The sequence below is a fragment of the Coccinella septempunctata genome, chromosome 5 (assembly GCF_907165205.1).
Source record: "Coccinella septempunctata chromosome 5, icCocSept1.1, whole genome shotgun sequence".
Lineage (NCBI taxonomy): Eukaryota > Metazoa > Arthropoda > Insecta > Coleoptera > Coccinellidae > Coccinella > Coccinella septempunctata.
The window spans coordinates 25,583,559-25,603,733 of NC_058193.1; the positions used below are offsets into that span (position 1 = coordinate 25,583,559).

The 20,175-nt window shown below is 33.1% G+C and overlaps 5 protein-coding genes and 1 non-coding gene across 10 annotated transcripts in view; 3 read left to right on the forward strand and 3 right to left on the reverse strand.

Annotated features, from left to right (window-relative positions):
• Positions 1 to 222: 222 nt before the first annotated feature.
• Positions 223 to 10,112, reverse strand: LOC123313872 (AP-1 complex subunit gamma-1). Of its 2 annotated transcripts, none has more exons than XM_044898957.1 (15): positions 9,940 to 10,112; positions 9,165 to 9,226; positions 8,549 to 8,690; positions 8,283 to 8,471; positions 7,985 to 8,223; positions 7,383 to 7,459; positions 7,227 to 7,322; positions 6,995 to 7,174; positions 6,532 to 6,897; positions 6,100 to 6,443; positions 5,807 to 6,044; positions 1,589 to 1,856; positions 1,157 to 1,320; positions 1,008 to 1,100; positions 223 to 932 (listed from the first exon to the last, which is right to left on the reverse strand). In XM_044898957.1, the coding sequence occupies exons 1-15, from the start codon at positions 9,993 to 9,995 to the stop codon at positions 831 to 833; spliced, it is 2,616 nt and encodes an 871-aa protein (XP_044754892.1). In that variant the 5' UTR covers positions 9,996 to 10,112; the 3' UTR covers positions 223 to 830. The 2 variants fall into 2 exon arrangements, with proteins under 2 accessions (XP_044754892.1, XP_044754893.1); XM_044898958.1 differs by lacking the exon at positions 9,940 to 10,112 and adding an exon at positions 9,281 to 9,709.
• On the forward strand, positions 2,029 to 5,131 carry LOC123313873. Of its 2 annotated transcripts, none has more exons than XM_044898959.1 (3): positions 2,029 to 2,327; positions 2,384 to 2,438; positions 5,030 to 5,131. In XM_044898959.1, the coding sequence occupies exons 1-3, from the start codon at positions 2,193 to 2,195 to the stop codon at positions 5,044 to 5,046; spliced, it is 207 nt and encodes a 68-aa protein (XP_044754894.1). In that variant the 5' UTR covers positions 2,029 to 2,192; the 3' UTR covers positions 5,047 to 5,131. The 2 variants fall into 2 exon arrangements, 1 of the variants encoding a protein (XP_044754894.1); XR_006537784.1 differs by having other exon boundaries at positions 2,046 to 2,327; positions 2,384 to 3,643; positions 3,735 to 5,131.
• Positions 10,113 to 11,482: 1,370 nt separating the features above from the next.
• On the reverse strand, positions 11,483 to 13,458 carry LOC123313616 (26S proteasome regulatory subunit 8). Of its 2 annotated transcripts, none has more exons than XM_044898570.1 (6): positions 13,298 to 13,458; positions 12,877 to 13,021; positions 12,597 to 12,820; positions 12,347 to 12,533; positions 11,996 to 12,288; positions 11,483 to 11,889 (listed from the first exon to the last, which is right to left on the reverse strand). In XM_044898570.1, the coding sequence occupies exons 1-6, from the start codon at positions 13,313 to 13,315 to the stop codon at positions 11,539 to 11,541; spliced, it is 1,218 nt and encodes a 405-aa protein (XP_044754505.1). In that variant the 5' UTR covers positions 13,316 to 13,458; the 3' UTR covers positions 11,483 to 11,538. The 2 variants fall into 2 exon arrangements, with proteins under 2 accessions (XP_044754505.1, XP_044754504.1); XM_044898569.1 differs by lacking the exon at positions 13,298 to 13,458 and adding an exon at positions 13,075 to 13,233.
• Positions 13,459 to 13,606: 148 nt separating this feature from the next.
• LOC123313617 (leukocyte surface antigen CD53-like) lies at positions 13,607 to 18,656 on the forward strand. 2 transcript variants are annotated; one of them, XM_044898571.1, is made up of 5 exons: positions 13,607 to 14,024; positions 14,083 to 14,271; positions 14,321 to 14,494; positions 16,125 to 16,316; positions 17,797 to 18,656. In XM_044898571.1, exons 1-5 carry the CDS (start codon positions 13,968 to 13,970, stop codon positions 18,049 to 18,051), a joined length of 867 nt encoding a protein of 288 aa, XP_044754506.1. In that variant the 5' UTR covers positions 13,607 to 13,967; the 3' UTR covers positions 18,052 to 18,656. The 2 variants fall into 2 exon arrangements, with proteins under 2 accessions (XP_044754506.1, XP_044754507.1); XM_044898572.1 differs by lacking the exon at positions 13,607 to 14,024 and having other exon boundaries at positions 14,130 to 14,271; positions 14,367 to 14,494.
• Trnal-uag lies at positions 14,536 to 14,615 on the forward strand. Its single transcript has one exon. It is a non-coding gene; the product is annotated as a tRNA-Leu (tRNA).
• A 598-nt stretch (positions 18,657 to 19,254) lies between the features above and the next one.
• Positions 19,255 to 20,175, reverse strand: part of LOC123314173 (calcitonin gene-related peptide type 1 receptor-like) — a 97,943-nt gene continuing 97,022 nt past the window's right edge. Inside the window, exon 12 of the mRNA XM_044899294.1 lies at positions 19,255 to 19,553. Coding sequence (XP_044755229.1) covers positions 19,512 to 19,553 — 42 coding nt within the window. The 3' untranslated portion in view covers positions 19,255 to 19,511. The remainder of the gene's footprint in view (positions 19,554 to 20,175) is intronic.

A 20,175-nucleotide genomic window follows, 5' to 3' on the forward strand; every position in this document is an offset into this window, starting at 1 on the left:
TATCTTTTTGGTTCTGTATTTCTTCTCTTCAAATCCAGAAAATAAGGAAAAGTAAGGCTGCGGAAAAAATAGTGCACACAACATGTTCCAAATTTGTCTTTAAAGACTCCCCTACGCCTTGTCCTGGAAAGTTCCTACTCGTCCCCTAAAATATCACTTTTAGAACTTGTTTTGCAAATTACTGTTTTAACAAAATGGGTGTAGTTCAATAAAATCAAGATACATGGTATATACAATTTATTTTTTATATATCTATATAATGGACGCAAATAACCTTCTCTTCAACAAAACAAGTAGCATAAGAAATACATTATTTACCTAAACATAATAAATATTTCAAACATAAAAATTTACTCAAAGTTGAATTTCATATCTGAAAAAGATTCGTGAGGATTATTGAATGGTTAAAGGAAATAACGAATCATACAAACTATTGATTTAAGTACATCAAATTGAAATTCAATCAACAATAACTATATACACATCTCTCGAAGAATTAGAACTAACTGCAGATGTAGAAAATATTAAGATTAGAGAAGTCCAACATAGGCTTTACAATTAACACGATGTAGATTGGAATTTATTCTAAAAAAACTGTTTTCAAGTTAGGAACTGTCAATAAAGAATGATAACCTTAAATAAGAAAAAATTAGTTTAAAATTATATCCATAATGTATAAAATTTTTATACAAAATTATTCGTTTGCTTATCAAGACTAGCCCACAAAATTGAGAAGTAAAATAATGCTTCCTTCCAATCTACACTCGGTAATAATTAACAATTCATCAAATATAATATATATGAAAATCAAAGGCTTATTTGCATATTCGTCAAACCCAGATATCTGATGGAAAGTTATTAACCTCTGTGTGATCTTGCACTGGTTTACCATCACTTGTGTAACTTAAACGAATCCTCATCCTTAATACTGCCTATTATCGCAAAAAAAAAGAGAAGAAAAATGATATCAATGCGCTGTACTAATCATTTAAAATTACGAGACATACCTGATTTGGGTTGGTGACTTTCAAAACTTGTGTTATCTGGCCATTTGGTTGCATCACAGTTCCGGAGGGAGGCAAAATGTTGAAACGGAATGTCTGCAGAAACATCAATTTTAAAAATGAACAAATAGTCTGAATCCAGCTGTACTAACCTTAGGAACAGCTGCTTCAAATAGAAAATCACTCATCATAGATAAAGTATTGTTTGTTGCTGTTACATTTATAGTCAACATGTCACTATCTGGTATTTTCTCTAAGGTAAACACTATTTTCAGACCTTCTTTATCATAAGCTATCAAGGTAGGCACATCATTTTCTGAAAAAAAAAAAAAAATTGTAAATATTAGTTATAATAGATCGTAGTGTATATTTTTTGGATGGTCATAATTATTGTGAAATAATTTGTTTTTCCAAATTCATGAATCCAGCATATAGTTTGACAAGCCAGTCTCCAGTATCAAGCTGAACACTAAGAGACAAGGTATGGCCACAGCACTTTCTACTCTCCCTTTATCCACAATGCCTTACATAAACTACATATGTAATAAGAATCTGAAAAGAATTTTTAATTGACTTCTACTTACCATTAACCCTATTATTACTAAGAAGATCCTCGTTGAGGAAATTGGAATTCTGATTGTTCAAGATCGGTAAGGAACTGGTATTGTTATTTTCCAATATGAAGTTGATGCTAGTGTCTGGAATGGTGACTGGAGGTGCAACCGTGTCCAAACCTCCAAGAAGATCCAGGAGATCTTGGTTGTTTGTACTTGGTATGGGTTGTGAGTTCAATACATTGGACTGAATATTTGTTACTGGATCAGATGGTCCGAGAAGATCCAGTAAAATGTTCTAAAAATTTGACAAAAGATCAGCCAATATCCCTATTGCTGATGAATCAAATGAATCAAGTTCACCCTGAAACTTGAAACATTCAAGTATACTGCATTCAAATTTATTTTAGCAGTCGGTAGGCCATGAATTAATTTTCTCAAGTTTTTGTAACTAGAACGGAGTAAGGTTGGCACTCATGAAATGTCATCAATATCATAACGCCGTTGCCACAACTAATATCAACAAATACAGAGACCAAGTGAACAACTGAACTCTGAACAAATATTTTGTTTCTTTAAACAAAATATTTGTTCAGAGTTTCAGAGTTGTTTCAGATATTCTAAAGTCGAGAAAATGCCGAAAATAGTTGAAAAGCCGCAAAGAAAGAGTATCAGGAAATGTTATGCAGAATTGAGGGCAGCTCATCTGAAAAGTAATCCTGATACTCTTTCATCTACCATTTTCCAGATGGTATCAAACATTTTCGATGTAAGTAAATTTATAATACCTATGTTTCATATCAATCTGAACTACTTTTATTTTAGCTGAACGTTTCCACAATCCGAAACATTGTTAATGAAGAGGACGACAAAGAATTTCCTCCTATTGGGAGACCCAAAAAGGTGGAAGAAATTGAGAAGTTTATTTTTAGAAAAGACCTGCAACGGCGAATTTGGGATTATAATTTGAAAAATGAACACTTTAGTGTTGACACTCTACTTAATTATGCAAAAAATGATTTGGAATATACCGGGGGACGGACATCACTTTACAAAATTTTAAAATCGATGGGTTACAAATACAAAAGGGTGGATGAACGCAAAATTTTATGTGAACAAAAGCATGTCGTTGCAGCCAAAATTACTTTCCTGCGAAAATTTCTACAATATAAATCAGATGAAGATATCAGATTCGTGTTCCTCGACGAAACTTGGATTTACCAAAATGGTTCTTCTGTTCGTCGATGGACACACGAATCTGATATAAAGAGCAACCCATCCAAAATTAAACATGAAGGAAAACGTTTTACGGTTTTACACGCAGGAAGTAATTGTGGATTTTTAGAGGGGTGTAGTTTAATTTTAAATTCGGCAAACAATGACAGAGACTATCACAATACAATGACCAGTGAATTATTTCATAATTGGATCATTAATCAACTGATTCCTGCATTAGCTAAGATTCCTGGAAAATGTGTGGTTGTAATGGACAATGCCCCTTATCATTCGGTGCAATTGGACAAGCCACCCACATTTTCCAGTAAGAAAAGTGAAATGCAGGATTGGTTGATTAAAAACAAAATTAATTTCAGTCAAAATTCAAATAAAAAACAACTTTGGCAATTAATACTACCCTTTCGAAATAGAAGTCAACGAAAATATTTAGTGGATGACCTTTTGAAAGAGCATGGGCATGATGTTCTTAGATTACCCCCATACCATTGTCAGTATAATCCTATTGAAATGGCCTGGGCGTTCTCTAAGAACTTCTACAACAAGAACATAAATTCTCTTCCCTATTCCAAAGATAGGGTTTTGAATTTATGGACTTTGGCTCTTTCAAAATGTACATCGGAAATGTGGAAAAATTTTTGTATGCATTGTGATAGGCTCATAACTGACGACTGGGCTAAATTTATGGGTAATCTCCCAATAGCAGATATTCCTCCATTCATTATTTCATTGGGAGAATCAGATTCTTCTGATGATGAGTCTGATTCAATCGATGACCTAATGAATGCGGAATAATAATGTAGAGGAAATTTTGAGGTTGTCCATTCTGCTACAAAAGATGAAATGTTTGAGGTATGTAAATATTTTAATTTGAATCTCTTTTTTAAAACTCCATAAAGTGAGGTGAATATACACACTGTTCAATGGAAATTATTATTCTCAGGTACCTACACCCTCAGTATACATCTGAAGCAAGTTTTGAAAAGTAATTGATCTCTCTGAATATCCATCGGCCAGACTACAAGGCAGTTGTAAACGAGAAATCCAAAAATTTCAATAGGATCATCATTCATTGAGAATGTTGGAACTGAATGGAATGAAATTAAATCTCGCAGTAAGGCAGAGGGAATGGCATTTTAACACTATATACATTCAAGAATGTTGGAACTGAACGGAATGAAATAAAATCTAGCAGTAAGGCAGAGGGAATGGCATTTTAACACTATATACATTCAAGAATGTTGGAACTGAACGGAATGAAATAAAATCTCGCAGTAAGGCAGAGGGAATGGCATTTTAACACTATATACATTCAAGAATGTTGGAACTGAACGGAATGAAATAAAATCTCGCAGTAAGGCAGAGGGAATGGCATTTTAACACTATATACATTCAAGAATGTTGGAACTGAACGGAATGAAATAAAATCTCGCAGTAAGGCAGAGGGAATGGCATTTTAACACTATATACATTCAAGAATGTTGGAACTGAACGGAATGAAATAAAATCTCGCAGTAAGGCAGAGGGAATGGCATTTTAACACTATATACATTCAAGAATGTTGGAACTGAACGGAATGAAATAAAATCTCGCAGTAAGGCAGAGGGAATGGCATTTTAACACTATATACATTCAAGAATGTTGGAACTGAACGGAATGAAATAAAATCTCGCAGTAAGGCAGAGGGAATGGCATTTTAACACTATATACATTCAAGAATGTTGGAACTGAACGGAATGAAATAAAATCTCGCAGTAGGGCAGAGGGAATGGCATTTTAGTACTATATATATTCAAGAATATTTAATATTTTTGTATAAACAAAAAGATCTCTCTTCTCATCTTCTTAATTTCAAAAAGAATTATTGTACATACAAGCAAAATGTCATTCAATTTGCCCAAAAACAATCTATAAACTACTCGGAGGTAAACACAAGCTTGAAATTTCCAAACAAACTGCTATGTATTCATTTATATATATATATAAGATGGTTTTCTGTTAGAGGGTGTGAGTGGCCCAGATAAGTTGGGTTCAGGGTGCCTAGATTATTAAGGTTCAAATAGTCATTATTCAATACTTTAACATCTCCATATGAAATTTCTTGCTCAGGTGTATCAGGCCATAATATTGTGTGATCATCTGCCAACCACTGTTGAGTTGCTCAATAAAAACAAATAAAAAAAGAAACAATCAAATGTATCTTGTATAAAAAAGTTACTAGAGTGTTAAGGATTTTCAATAAATGTCATCGTTAAATAAGTTCTAGAAGGTCAATTTTACATTTGACTTGTCCTATACATTGTGAATGTCTTAAGGGATCAATAAATATTTTGTGTGAAATTTTTCTGAAGTTCCTCTTGCCTTATAACTCCCTTTCACAATTTTGATATCCATTGATACAATATGATTTTTGTTGAAGAATTTAACATTCTTGTGAGTATCCATTAATTACTTTGAGAGATATACCCATTCACTACCACTGGATCAGATGCATTTCATCTTTGGTATAGGCTTGTTTTGCTTCGCTTTTACGATGATTCCAGAACGGTTCAAAACAGTCGCACATTCATTTATTCTGCGTGAACTCGCGAATTTTTGAATTCAACAAGTGATGTAATGTCTTCAACGTTTAGCCAAAGAAACCAATATTTACTCTTCTCAACCAACTGCATATTATTAATTTTCTTCCATAGCGAAAATAAATACATTTAAAAACTGATCTCTTGTATTTTCCATGCAAATAACTAGATTTGGTGCATGCCTTCAACCAGTTTGTATAAACGTTTGTTATGTAAATTACCATATTTCCGAATTAATTAAGCGTTTTAAGTAAATACGTAATTACTGAGACTTTTACGTAGAACGGACAACATAGCGTTGATTTAAAAGCCAAAAATGTTTTGACAAGCGTCATAACCCCACATTTTTCTACTATACAGAGTGAAATGTGTCAAATTTCCATGGCCAACCGACTGCTAAAATAAAGTTGAATGCAGTATAGTGAAATAACTTTACCGATTCATTCTTCATATTATTATGCTGCGGACTAGTTTCTTCAGATCTCGACTCCTCTTCTATGTCTCCATTTGTTCCATTATCATTCTGTCTCAAAAGTTCCATCGGTGGCATTCTTTCCAAAAGAGACGCTCTCAAATGTGTATACTTGCCAAAAAGTTGAGAATACTCAACACCTCTTTGCTGAAGCTCAATATGTAAACTTGAACAGAATGAACTTATGATCTGTTGGATTTTACTGAAAAAAAAATTAAGTTACTTTTTATGAAATCGAGAATTAATATACAGCTTACTCTGTGGTACTCTGGAAACGAGTACTGAGTTTGGTCAAAGACATCAGGGCATACTGTTTGGTAGTAGGGGTACTTTGAGGAGACCACAACACTCGCTGGTAGATATCAATAACATCTTCTTCGGCAGGAGGTGTGGAACCATCTTCATCGGATTCTGCTTGTAGAAGAAGGTCTCCGTACTCCCCAATAGCCCAAAGAGCTACTTGAGTCAAAGGCTGTTTATCCATAAGATCTTGTGATAAGGCTTTGTAAAGTTGGAGGGACATATATGACTGTTGATTGGTACTCTCAGATATGAGCTGGATTGTTGACGCAATAACATCGTCCCTAATATAATTTCCTGCCTGCAAAAAAAAATTCCGATCAAAATTTTTCATTTTCTTCATCGGCAAGAGAGTTTTTATATTTATACATTCAGTAAACATAACTTACACCACACAAAACTTTCAAAAGGGTGTCAAGATGCCACCTTTTATTTGGTGCGAACCTCTCGGCAGCTAAAACAATATTTGAAGAACATGGTGCTTTGAACTCTGGATCTGCTTTCTCAAGAAAAGTGATCAACTCTTTCATCATTGTTTTGATATTCTGCGAATTGACCAGAGCAAAAGAAAGCTCCATAGCCCTCCTACGTATTGAAACGTCTGGATCTTTCAGGCATTCCAATATTGTGGTGCGATGCCTTTGTACTGCTGAAGTATCGACATGCACAGTCCTTAGGAGGGTATTTAAGGCGACATATCGAATATTTTTGTCATTATTCAATAGGAAACGGCCTAATATATTCACAGCCAAAACCTACAAAAAAGGGTTGAATTAGGTTATACATATAAGAATAAAAAGTTTTTTTTTCATGTAATAATAAAATAACATGAAGCACCAAAAAAAATCTTACCCTTAGACCGCTTTCCGATTTGATATCCATTATGGATAAAACAGTCTCATATAAAATAGTATTTCCCACATTTTTACTCGTTTCTGTATTAGTGGCAACTTGGGCTAAAATATCATTCATAGCCTCAGATGCATCTACATCATTGCGACCCAGCACTCTCAAAAGTTTCAAAATTTTAACCTACAAAAAATACCTTAATTGCTGGTCAAAACATGAAAAATTTTATCCTTACTTGTAAAAACGGGTCACTTATACCAGAAACATCATGGTCAGGCGAGTATCCAGCTAAAATAAGGTTTTTCAAAATCCTTACCAAGTTTGGTACTACCTGAAAACAAAACATGATCAAGAATTATGATGGGTTCGAAAATATCGTCAAGAAACTCACTTTTCTGAAATGATTCAAGGTATCTGGACTGTATTCACACATTTCAGTAATTAATGTTACACCTGTTATTAACACACCTGTAAAAAAAAATTCAATTCAGTTTTGAATTAGATTTATCATATCAGTATATGTTTTTTTATTAGAAAATTAAAGCAAAACACATAACCTGAAGCGAAAAAAATTTATGTGAAAAGGACATGCATTGGTAATTCTTAATGGTGAATGTCCCGTCGAATATTACACTCATGTCGGTTCCGTTCCCGAGTTATCTTCACGTCTTTTCGAGAGCATAATCAGGTAATTAGCGGCCTCAGTAAAACGTGAAGTTAGAGTTCGTAAATTCCATGGTAAAATTTCAAATATTGCCCACTTTCTTATCTTTTTTTTTATAATTCCATTCATGGTTAAGCAAAGAGGAAAACTTTAGTGGGCAGTCATTATTCGAATCATGACATATAATATAGATAAAACTGCTTTGTACCAGAAAAATTTACATACAACAATTATGAAGACACTTTTTTCAACTTTTTCCCGATGCAAGTGGATTAATTTGTGAATTATCTGCCATATTTAGCATTGAATTAAAATATACAGTATATTACCATGATTTTTCTCAGATAACAAGCTTCTAGTAGCTGGAAGGAAAATTTCCATAAGCTCTGGTACACGCTTGATTATTCTGAAAGCACATAAAGCTGCTTTCTTCCTTACATATGCATTAGGGGACTTCATCAATCTCTCTATTTCACCTGCTAAATCTCTGGCCATTTCAGGAGAAGCAATGGCCCCTAAAGTACATAACGCCAAACCAACAACAAATTGAGTTGTAGAATTCAAATCACTGAAATATTATGGGATAAATCATTCAACTAATCATTAAATATTCCTGGGAATACTCACTTCTTCAAGCAGTTGGTAATGAGGAGGTGAACATCTTGTCTTTCATCCAGAAGTAACATTGCTCCTAAATAACCTATCCTTTTATCTGTGAATCTTGAGCTTGCAATCAATTTTAAACATTCTAATTGTCCAAAGTGGGCAGGATAACCAAGCATATGAATATACAAAAGTTTTGCGATATTCCTGCATCTGAAATAAATTAAGAAATATTAAAACTAGCCAATATATAATTTCTTACAATTACTGTGTGTAGTGTGTTATCATACCTCCACACTGTATCTTCTTCTCGAAAAGTTGATCTGATATAGGCACACTCTTTGTTAACAACACTTCTCTCTTCAGCAGCTGTTCTTGCAGCTCTAATTTGTCTTATGAGATCACGTAACCTCATAGGAGTGGGCATTCGAACTGAAATAAAAAAACTTCAAGGTAATATATTGAAACAAATTCAAATTAAATTTCTTAGAAATTCAATATATTTTCAACAAACAAGAATTATCCAAATATCAAAATGATTGGGTCTTACGAGTACTCTCATGATGACTCAATTGATTACAATAGACTTGGGCATATATCATTCCAAATTGTTCAATTTATGTTCAAATGGAAATGATAAGAGATAGTCAAAATGGGCATTTTTCCATTACTCTTCAGAATTGGCTATGTGATAGTGGAGTTGAATTTTTCCTGGATATGAGGAAAACCAAATATATGTCAGGGGACTCTTGATTGTCAGTTCCATTGAAATATAACAGTTCACTCAAAAGTTACAATAGGATTTCTGTGGTTATGTGAATGAATTCAGAGAAATACGAGTTCGACGAGTCGACTTTGGTTTTATTTTTAAAATATGAAATAAGAAAAACTTTAGAATAAGCCTACCTCTTTCAAAGGCCTCATTGACTACTTGCTTGATTGTAGCCATATTGAAGGCAGGATTGAATCTAGAACAAAAGTATTATTAGTTACTGATGAACAAATTTAAAGGCTTCAGTTACCCATGCTCAGAGGCATTCATTGCTGAATTTTTTGATATCGCCACAGCACAGCAAAATGTACAGGTTAGCGAAAAATCTGGTAAGCAAACAAATTACACGTCAGCTAGTCAGAATCACAACAATAATCAAATCACAATTTTTTATTCGTTCTTCTCGAGAAAAAACAAAGCCACAAATCGCTAATGTACCCTCGAATCACCTGCGATATTTCGTCAGGTGTCATAAGTGTTACAAATTGAACAGTTTAATTATCGACCAGCAAAATATTCCACCACTTCAAATGAAAGAACTCCTTTTAAATTTTACATTCAATTCGAATCTAACATAAATTCATTGAATTGTTGTCATAAAACTCAACAATTATTTATTTCTGACCATCCCCTACATTTGACAGATTTGACTTTTTTAATAATGGTCGGCAAATATGGCCGATCGTGACGTCATCTATTATGCCACATTCAAAACTGGAGAGTGAATGAATTAAGTCGATAAGAATTAATGATCTGTTATGAAGTGATTAATATTCAATAACAACAATCATCGAATGATTCACATTTAACATTCCACAACTATTGGGAGTTTGGGAGACAAATGCAGTAGACAAAATAAATACAAGGAAAGCATAAACATCAGAAAATGTTGGTTTTTTTTAAATTTACCTCCTGTTTAATTCTGGTGGTAGAACACTCCAATCAGTTTCATAATAGGGGTACATTATTCGGGGTATAAAAAAGTCTGAGATTACCACAAAATTAAGAAACCTTCATTATTTTGATCTCTCAAATTATTGCCTATATTTTATTCGAGTACTCCTCACCGCAACTGTTTGATAAGCTGCAGATAAGGAGTGTAAATAAGTCAGATTATTGCTTTCCTGATATGCCTCAGCCTTTAAAAAAATGATAGATATGTACTGTAAATCAAGTTAGAACTTTTAATTGTTGAACAGGTGACTATCAGCACTTGTGTTTGTGTACCATTTGTATAAGGTGCCTTTTACACATGACCCGCAGGTGGAGACTCCGAGTTTCTCATGTGCCTTTCAGCCCATTTGAAAGAGGAATCTCGAGTAACTATAGCCCTTGGCTGTTTTATTATATTTTTTGTTTGGTACAGTTGCACCATTACAACCATTTATGTAGTATTGAATTAACTGAATATTTTGAATAAAACTATTGAGTTCAATACCCAATGATAAAATGAAGATCTACCTATCCCTAAAAGCTAAAAGTATGTTTTACAATGTTTCATTACGGAGCAAACATTTTTATCCACATGTGACGAATATAAAAATAGCATACCCACAAATATATAGGTGGGTATAGGTATCATGTTATTATTTTTCGTCAATGATTTTACCGCATCTTATATGTTATCGAGAGTTAACAGCCGTTCTCTAAATCAAGTTTTTATTGGGGTTGTATTGGCATCAGTTTTACATTTATTTCTTCAAATCAATTTAGAAATAAGCATTAAACTTGTTTCATTTTCGCTTTTCATCATCATTCTATACAGATCTACTTTCGAGTCCTTTGAAGAGGACCAAAGATCAGTCCACTGGCTTCGAACCAAAGTCGGAGACAACAACAGTTGTCTCTGACCAAAGTTTTTGCAACCGCCAGAAGTTTAATTAATTAATCAAAGATTATTATAATCTTTGTAATTAATCTTTATTAAAACACCAAAAAAGAATTCCGTTTCTCTCAACTAAAAGTAACATCTCTAGTTACAAAAATTGATACCAGGTGGCGCATCGTAGAGTATTATTAAAGAGTTACTCTTTAGTAACAAAGATAACTATTACTTTGTTTGGTAATATAAAACAGTGACTCTAACAAGTCAGTGTATAATATAAATAAAAGAATTTGAGCATCTTCTGAAATGAAGAAATCTAATAAGAAATGAAGAGTCTTAACTCCCAAATTTCCTACTTTCAAAAATTTTTAAAAAGAGTCCAGAAATTCCAGTAAATTTCCAAAGATCTTGAAATCCATTTGGATAACTCATAAGCCTTTTTTCCATCAAACTGAATAGACATCTTTAACAATGTGGATTCGAACAATACTGTCAAAATTTAGCTTGATAGCGACTTGTAGCGCGTCCACAAATACACAGACAAAAAACCTTTTTAGATTCTGAATATATGTCTTCTGAAACAGGTTTCAATGTTCAATTCATGTAACAATAATTAAAAAAACAGGATTTTTCGATTTAAACTAGTTTATTTCATTTATAAATATTGGTAAAAAACAGAAATTTTACTTCCATAATTTCTTGATTGACATATTCTTCTCAGAGTCCTTTTGCATGACCTTGGCTACAGCCATCTCGAAATCTTCTTGTGTCACATGTACCCTCCTTTCTCTCAAAGCATACATACCAGCTTCAGTACATACACCTTTCACTTCAGCACCACTTGCTCCAGGCATAAGTTCGGCTATTTTCCTTAAGTTGATGCCTCTTGTTAAATTCATTTTCCTAGAATGAATCTTGAGAATATCAAGTCTTGCTTCTTCATTCGGTGGTGGAAATTCTATTTTACGATCAATTCTTCCAGGTCTGAGAAGAGCAGGGTCCAAGATGTCAATTCGATTGGTTGCCATAATCACCTGAAAATATTTGAAATTTTTTCAAAGGATGCATAATAGAGGACATTTCTTTTAATTTGACAGCCATAAATAATCTGAAATCCTTTAGTACTCAAAATAAGCTAACCTTAATATTCTTTGTGGCTTCAAAACCATCCAACTGATTCAATAATTCCAACATAGTTCTCTGAACTTCAGAATCACCACCTGAACCGGATTCTATACGAGAGGATCCAATAGAATCAATTTCATCCATGAAAATGATGGATGGAGCATGCTCTCTTGCCATAACGAACAATTCTCTAACCATTCTAGATCCTTCACCAATAAATTTTTGGACAAGCTCAGAACCAGACACCCTTATGAAGGTACATTCAGTATGGTGTGCTACAGCTCTAGCTAATAAAGTTTTTCCAGTTCCTATGGAAAGATAAGGAGATATTAGAGTGACAAAATTACATATCCTTCACCAACATACCAGGAGGTCCATAGAGGAGGACACCTTTAGGTTGTGCAATACCAAGAGCATCAAACAACTCTGGGTGTTTAACTGGGAGTTCAATTACTTCTTTAATTTCCTTTATTTGTTTATCCAGGCCCCCAACCATTTCATATGTAGAGTCTGGAACTTTTTCAACCATCATTAGAGACACCAGAGGATCCACCTATGAATAACATTGTAGAAATGAATATATTTTGACTACTTAGTTTAGCATTAGATATATTACCTTGTTTGGAAGAATTTTATGGAGAGTGTAACTTTCATTACGAAGAGCAACACGACAATTTGGTGTCACATCATTGATATCAATGTTTTTGTCTATATCAACAACAAATTTTCCTTCAGGATGCACTTTAACTAAAACTTTTTTTTTATCCATAGGTTTGACAACCTCTCCAACGTAACTTCCCTGTTCTTGCAATAGCATTAACTCCTCTCTCAACATTCGGACTGAAATATTTTAATATTTGAAACTGAAATGATCTATCTGAGTGAAAAGAATAAACCTTTTGCATTCAACTCATTCCGTTGTGCTTGAAGACGTCTAAGATTTTGGCTTTTCTCAGCAACAATCAGTTGAAGCTCCTCTATTTTAGTAATATAATAAGATCGAAACCCTTCTCCTTTGAGTCCCCCAGTGTCAATCTCCATCTAAAAATGTAATGAATGAATTTATGTTCAAATTTGAAGATTTTAAGTACGACTGTATTTTCTGAAGTTGTCGGTATCTGCACGTCACTCTCTTTATTAGAGTTTTCCTTCTTAGTAACTACTTCAATCTTTACTTTACTAGGACCAGGTACAGACACTTCAGATCCCATAATGAATATGGGAAAAAGTGAAACAGTTTTGGTATGAATTGGAATTTTGACAAAGCGTTGTCAAGATGAAAACAAATGCACCAATTCCATAAAAAAATTAACTGACCTTATTGATAACAGTCATAATGGCAATTTGTATAGGTTTTTATGAATCTAGAATATTAAAATCTGATCAGAACCTCAGGATGAAAAACCAAAGCATGAAATATCAAACTCATCTGGTTTGACAGTTCACTCAACCAGTAACCACAAATTTTTTGATTAATGAAGGGACGCGTTCCATAATAAACTCATTTCAGTGAATCTAGTGGACGAAGAAAAATTACTCCAATATTTTTGCGTAAATTCAAGTAGTTTCTTAAACTAGGTCCAACAGTATGGGAATATTTTGAGAAATTTTTTTCAACTAGTTTTCCCTGTTGCTGTTGACAGACAACAGACACTGACATTTCGATAAATTTCCTTCAGAAAATCAGAAGCAAATTACTCTGAAAGTCCGAAAGAAGGAAGGGAAATATCGTTGATAACGATATTAACTTGAGATAATACTAATGGACACTTTCAAAGATAGGAAGTTTGATGAGAATGAATGATAAATGCCTTCTTGCTGTTCTCAACAAATTCCATTATGCCGACGTATGGCATAAATCCTGGTACGAATGATACAAACAAATTCAAATATTGAGACCTATACACACAATAGGTTTATGCCGCTCTATTTTCCTTAAGGAAACTATATCGATTTGTTACTTAAGTCAATAATCCTTCTGATAAAAATGGTTTCTCTAAGAATGAAAGAAGTGTTTTGTTTGTTGTATTCTGTACTTCTTTTTGTAAGTAGAATTTGAAGGAAAAAATTAAGATTTAATTTATTTATTGTTCCACTTTCAGTTGTCAGGGATGTTCCTAGTGGGACTTTCCGTGGTTTTCATCTACAGAATTTTTTACAATTTCAAATTTTTTCCATCTGTTGCTCTAGGCCCTTTCATATTTCTTTTTTTGTTTGGAATTGTGCACTTGTTACTCACCTGGCTGGCAATCAAAGGACCAACAGTTAAACATGAATTTCATATAATATTGGTAATTATTCCTCAAAACTGGAAGCTACTAAATAAAATTGGTATAACAGTTTTTAGTCATAACTATAGTGTTATTTATGGCTGAATTTGGTATAGGGGTTTGGAATGTTGTACTATGGAACAATATTGATTTAGAATCTGTGATGCTATTAACTGAATCTTTTGAGACTGTGATTGGGAAAGACTTCAAAGAAAATTCAGGATGGAATAGATTACAAACTAAGGTAAGACCTTATATGTCACTCTATAACTACGGTAAAACAGAGGCAGCGTGGCCGAGCGGTCTAAGGCGCTGGTTTTAGGCACCAGTCCGAAAGGGCGTGGGTTCGAATCCCACCGCTGTCAGTTATGTTTTTTATTTGTGTATTTAGAATAATACACAAGCATAATAGGTGAATATTTCTTTTCAAAGGAGAGGAGGATCTTTGATAAATTGCGTTAATAAGAAGGGGGCAATATTACTTCTAACCTAACCAGTCTTTTTGATCTATTTATAGAGCTTTGTCATATACCTACCTAACCTTTGTCATTCTTGAGATGAATGTATCATATCTTACAACACACATTTAGGAAATAACTGACTCAACTGATTAAGGAATCTTCCTATCAAATTCCTACACATACATAATAAATATTTATTGATTATTATCTATATTGGCCGTCTTTATTATTTAGACCATTTGTGTTGTGTTTTGACTTTTTTCTATTCGAGTAAATATTTCATTGCAATTCAATTGGCAACTATATTTCGTTCGAATAAGCAAAGTTTCAGAGCTTAAAACAAAAAAATTAGTCTGTTCGGATATCAGAAAATTGAAAATATGAGCTTTCTACATTTTCTGAAAAACATAATCGACAACCTGGTTATTTTGTGAATCAAGTTGGAACGTGTATTAACGTGTTGTTTCAAGTCTTTGTTAATTCCACATATTAATTTTTATTTAAAAAGTTTATCGTACCACGTACCACATATTTTTATCTCTACTCTTTATTCATTCTCATTGTTTGAGCTGTATGTTGATAATAAAATGATGGGAAAAATTCAAAAGCACTTTTTAAATAATGATAAATATTGATATGTAGTATATAAGGTGAGAGACATAAGTTATTTGTCACCGCCTTAGGTTTGTGACACGTTTTTGCTAGCGGGAGTGAAATAAATTACAAATTCGAATTTGTAATTTATATATTTTTAAGAAAGCCGATCGGCTTTCCTAAATATTCCCGAATTTCTGTAGAAGCATTTCTACATTGTCAAAATATATTGTCCCATAAAATATGCGATAAGGAGTCAAGTTCTATTATTTCTTTGATACCTATCACTTTATCGTTATTCAAATACCTGACATCATTATCCCTTTTGGAAATGGTCATTTACGAAGGGTTTGGACCCTTTGCCGTAAATCGACCGCAAACTACCTACTCATTTTCTAAGAAATAAAAGAGGACGGATTATACAAATATAACAGCCGTAGTTCATTTTACAATGTCCGTCAGGAAAGTTAATTTACACGTAATTTCAAAATAATCACCCACTCTCAAAAATAAAGATTTTTCTACAAGTGGTTGTAAAAGATAATTCGATTTTTTTTTGATTCTAAGAAGTTCCCCTAACTTGATTTCAACATTACTGATAGCATTACGTCTAATTTTGATTTTGGGAGATTTGTTGATGATTCTGAAAAATAATGATACAAACAGGAAGACTCCCATCTCTTTCAGTTGCAATTTTAAAAATTGTCCTTTATGTTACATGAGTCCATACGCACTAATCAGTAAGTCTTTTCAACCTGTACTATGTATATAGGCATATAAAGTATTTGACATGCCCAATAATAATAATAAATATTTCAGTTAAGATGTTGTGGATTGAATGGAGTGAAAGATTTCGGGCAAGCTGGATCTTATCCCACATTTTGCTGTGACGGTCGCAAAGAATTCAATATTACTTGCTTCGACAACGGTTGTAGACAACCGTTAGCTGATTATGCCAGAGGTATAATGTTAGATGGAGTTCTTATGAGTTTTTTGTCTTGTTTACTTCAGGTGAGTAATTGAATTCAATAGAAGTGTGAAAATCAAAGGCAAGGTTTCTTTAAACTGAAAAAAATGGTAAAAATTTAAAGCAATTATAATTAATCGAAGAGGTTTGGCGTCAAGGCGTATAGGGAACTAGACAGACTAAAAGAGTTCGAGAAGTATCAGAGTAAGAGTATTCTGAAGAGATGACAGGTAGTAATAATAACAAATAGGTACCAATTTCTACCACATACTGGGTGTTTTCAAAGATGATGGGGCTTTTTTTTTCGAAAGAAGGTAGCAGTCATCAAAATATGTCATTTCACTAAACCTTGCCCATATAAAATACTCAAGATGGCGCCGACGGTATCCCTTTAAGCAAAGATATTATTGTAATATCTTTGCCTGCAAGCATGTTGATCTAAATAAGTTATACGATTTATAAGATATCGATTTTTTGATTCAAAAATGAGCAAGGGGTTAGACCCCCTAAAATGACCTATTTGTAGCTCTGTCCAAAAATCATGTTTTCTTCTACTACAATCAGTACTATCCTAGGATATGGAGAGCATAGAAGTTGTTTTTTAGATTCCAGAAAACTAAACAGTTCATGCTTCAATAGAAAATTGCACTCTAGGGAGCCCTTTCAAAGTGAACTCGAAAATGAAAAGTGTAAAAACAAAAAATTCGATTTTCTGGTAAACATTATATTGTAAGAAATCCGAAAGTTTAGTATGCAGATATAGGTTTTCGAATACGCTGAATCTATTGCAAGCTATTTCGGTAGCCTATATCTCCCTTCGTTAAGATTTTCATCGTTGAAATGGCATTTTTCAAAAATTGCAAATTTCAATATGCTATATCTCCTGTTATATTCGTCTGATAAGGTTGGGATTTCCGATTCTATAATCAGCGTTGCCAAGGCTTACATCCTTGCAAAAGCTCGATTTCGAAAATCTCGATTTTTTGGGTAGAAAATGAGCAAGTGATTATGTACCCCCTAAAATGACCTAAGTACATTATACGTGGGAATTATTCCAGATTTGAATATCGAAAATCGAAATTTTCAAATCAAATCATTCAGAATAAGTTCTAGAGAATAAAAATATTGAAGTTTGTCTCATATCGGAAAATAAATTCGGCATGATGACAGTCATTGAATTCGGTAAAAAGAATTCTGGGTGGAGCACACTTCGGTAGCTCAATTGCAGATCGACTGACCGACAATCTGGGATCGTGGGTTCGAGTCCCGCTCGAGGAAGTACTTATTATTATTATTATTGTCTGCATGCCGTTAAGAAATTTTCAAATAAAATTATTATAATTATTTTCTATTTCTTGATTATTGTTATTGTAGTTAAAACTGCTACCCATCGCCATTTTCGAGATAAAAGATCTTATGACTTTCAGCACCAAACAATTTGTCTGATCCGAAAATATTGAATAATACTGAATTTTATTAATCTGATATGATTAGTAAGAAATAACACTTGTTTTTTCCTGATAGGCATTTGGTGTTTTTATCTTCTTTTCGTTCTTTCAAACTTTGAAAAGAGATAGAGACATAAAATCAGCTAGAAGGTTGGCAATAATGAAAGAATTGGCAGAACACTCCGAACATGCAACTCCTCTCACACAAAGTCCGTTACCTTCTACTACGCCAATGTACACTCCACAGAGAAACGAAACTCCCAAATCTTCTAAAAGAAGAAGCAGCAAGGCAGCAGCACCTCTAACACCTCCTGTTCAAGTAAACGTTTGAAGATCTTTATTATATAGTTGCTAAAAGTGATAACATGCATGATTCTCACCTATTTATACGATGCAATACTTTTATTTATTCAATAGGATATAAGTGATATTTTTTATATTGTTTTCCAACACAAAATATTTTTTGACCAAATATTCACTAGGATGTTAAGACTTTTCTATCGTTAGCTTTTTCTCAAAGGGCATCATTGTTTTCATTCTATATTCATTGCTCTCTATTACTTAAATATTATTGTCTCATTATTTTCAGTTTTGTGTTTTCAAAAATTGTATGACAATTTTTCGATTTGGATTACTGAACACTTTGATTCAACATATATATTTTTCGTCATCACTTTTTTTGAGCAATATATTAGAGCAATATGACTGTGACAATATGTTAGTTTATCGTTTAGGAAATCATGACTATTTTTCGTAACGAAACTCTGTTTTATGTTTGTAATTTCCATTGATACTATTTGTATTTTGGTTGTCCAGTTAGGTATTTGTTAAGTGATCCAGAAATTTCTGAGATTGTATATACCTACGTAATTGTAACAATAGTGCCTTACCCTGTCAGAAAATTTTTGAATGAAATATAAAATTTCTGCATTTGAATTTTGTTTCACTTATCAGCTATAAAATAAGAATTTTTAGGTACAGGATATTTTGTACATTACAGGATATTTTCATCAAATAATAGCTATTCATACAACCAGTGAGTTTAATGAATGTTTATTCATGAGAAAAAAGTATAACCCATTAATTTCTTCGATTGAATACACATTTATAACTATATATGAAAAATTATATGATGCACTATGTAAAACAAGATGGGGTCCCTGAAAAAAATCGTCAAGACCGAATGGTTGCACCGAGGTCGATGATATTTCGAGAATTATTACTTGAAGAGTTGCTTCTTCAGAATATGTATCAAATTTTGATTTACGGTGTTATTTCCCAAAAGGAGGGTGGAGGGTCAGTTGAAAAATTCGTCAAGGCCGAATGGTTGAACCGAGGTCGATGAAATCTCGAGATTTATTACTTGAGTTGTCGTTCTCTCGGAACACATTCAGATCTACAATTTTCTGGAAGATACGCGTCTCGATAATTGATCTTGTCTTCGACTAGAAGCCAACAAGGTAGGTTTGCTATTTTCCCTATATAAAGAATAGCTGACGCATATCAATATGAGGAAGAACAAAAAAGTCAATCATAATTCATAATTTGATATATTTAATATCACTGAAATATTATTTCATACCATACTAATTACAAATCATTGCTCTCTTCTCACTTCACTTTTTTTAAATTCTTTTGGCACTCCTATACAACTTATATACAAATATTTACATCATAGTTGCGTTGTTATAGATTACTTTGGGTTGTTTGTGGCAGGATATCATCAAGAAAGACTTCTGAGCATTTTCTTGAAGCAAACCAAGACGAAGTTCTTCGTCCCAACTTTCCTAGTCAAACTTTTTCCCCATTCGCTCCATAATTCGACCTTACAAACTGCAAAGAAAAACAATAATATTAATAATGTATTTTTCGTAGCAACTAAAATATGCAAGCATGAGAGTTGTCACATAACAATCACCACTTTCAAACTGAAATGATATGGCTGAAATACTTGATGAGTATGGATAATTGAAATGAAGAAATTATAAATTACGTTTTTTAGTTTTTCTTATCGAATAGCTGAAACCCCAATAATCCTTCCACTGAAATAATTTTACAGGGTTTTTACAAAATGCTAAATTTGAATGTTTCTCAAAATTTCCTCATTTCCAATGGAAACCCATATTTTATATCGAGTTAGATACTCATTTTTCTTAAAATTTCCCATCCATCAATGAAAAATGTGCTCATCGTAGTCATCCGTGAGTTTCTGCGTCAGAAATATCAACACCTCAAGGCACAAATCTTATCGTCCCTGCTATTAACTACCTTGTACGTGACAAATTACCACTTGAAGCAGTAACCATTAACTCATCAACTATCCAGTTCCAATCAAAATTAGCCAAGATGAAATGATACAACCCATTACGGAACTGATCAATATTCCCAGATAGGACTTCAGTTTGTCATGATGAATGGACTAATCTGATATTTGATATATGTATGTGTGCAAGTT

Bases quoted from the DNA above. Each gene is read 5' to 3' on its own strand.
- LOC123313873 (XM_044898959.1), top strand. From the start codon at position 2,193: ATGCCGAAAATAGTTGAAAAGCCGCAAAGAAAGAGTATCAGGAAATGT. The intron at 2,328-2,383 runs GTAAGTAAATTT...CTTTTATTTTAG, and splicing joins TGGTATCAAACATTTTCGAT to CTGAACGTTTCCACAATCCG.
- LOC123313872 (XM_044898957.1), bottom strand. From the start codon at position 9,995: ATGTACCCCTATTATGAAACTGATTGGAGTGTTCTACCACCAGAATTA. The intron at 7,460-7,984 runs GTAATATACTGT...TTTTTTTTACAG, and splicing joins GTTATCTGAGAAAAATCATG to GTGTGTTAATAACAGGTGTA. The intron at 6,898-6,994 runs GTAAGATTTTTT...CCTTTTTTGTAG, and splicing joins AATCGGAAAGCGGTCTAAGG to GTTTTGGCTGTGAATATATT.
- LOC123313616 (XM_044898569.1), bottom strand. From the start codon at position 13,191: ATGGGATCTGAAGTGTCTGTACCTGGTCCTAGTAAAGTAAAGATTGAA. The intron at 12,821-12,876 runs GTTTATTCTTTT...AAAATATTTCAG, and splicing joins GAATGAGTTGAATGCAAAAG to TCCGAATGTTGAGAGAGGAG. The intron at 12,534-12,596 runs GTAATATATCTA...TGTTATTCATAG, and splicing joins ATAAAATTCTTCCAAACAAG to GTGGATCCTCTGGTGTCTCT.
- LOC123313617 (XM_044898571.1), top strand. From the start codon at position 13,968: ATGGTTTCTCTAAGAATGAAAGAAGTGTTTTGTTTGTTGTATTCTGTA. The intron at 14,495-16,124 runs GTAAGACCTTAT...TAAATATTTCAG, and splicing joins GGAATAGATTACAAACTAAG to TTAAGATGTTGTGGATTGAA. The intron at 16,317-17,796 runs GTGAGTAATTGA...TTTTCCTGATAG, and splicing joins TTTTGTCTTGTTTACTTCAG to GCATTTGGTGTTTTTATCTT.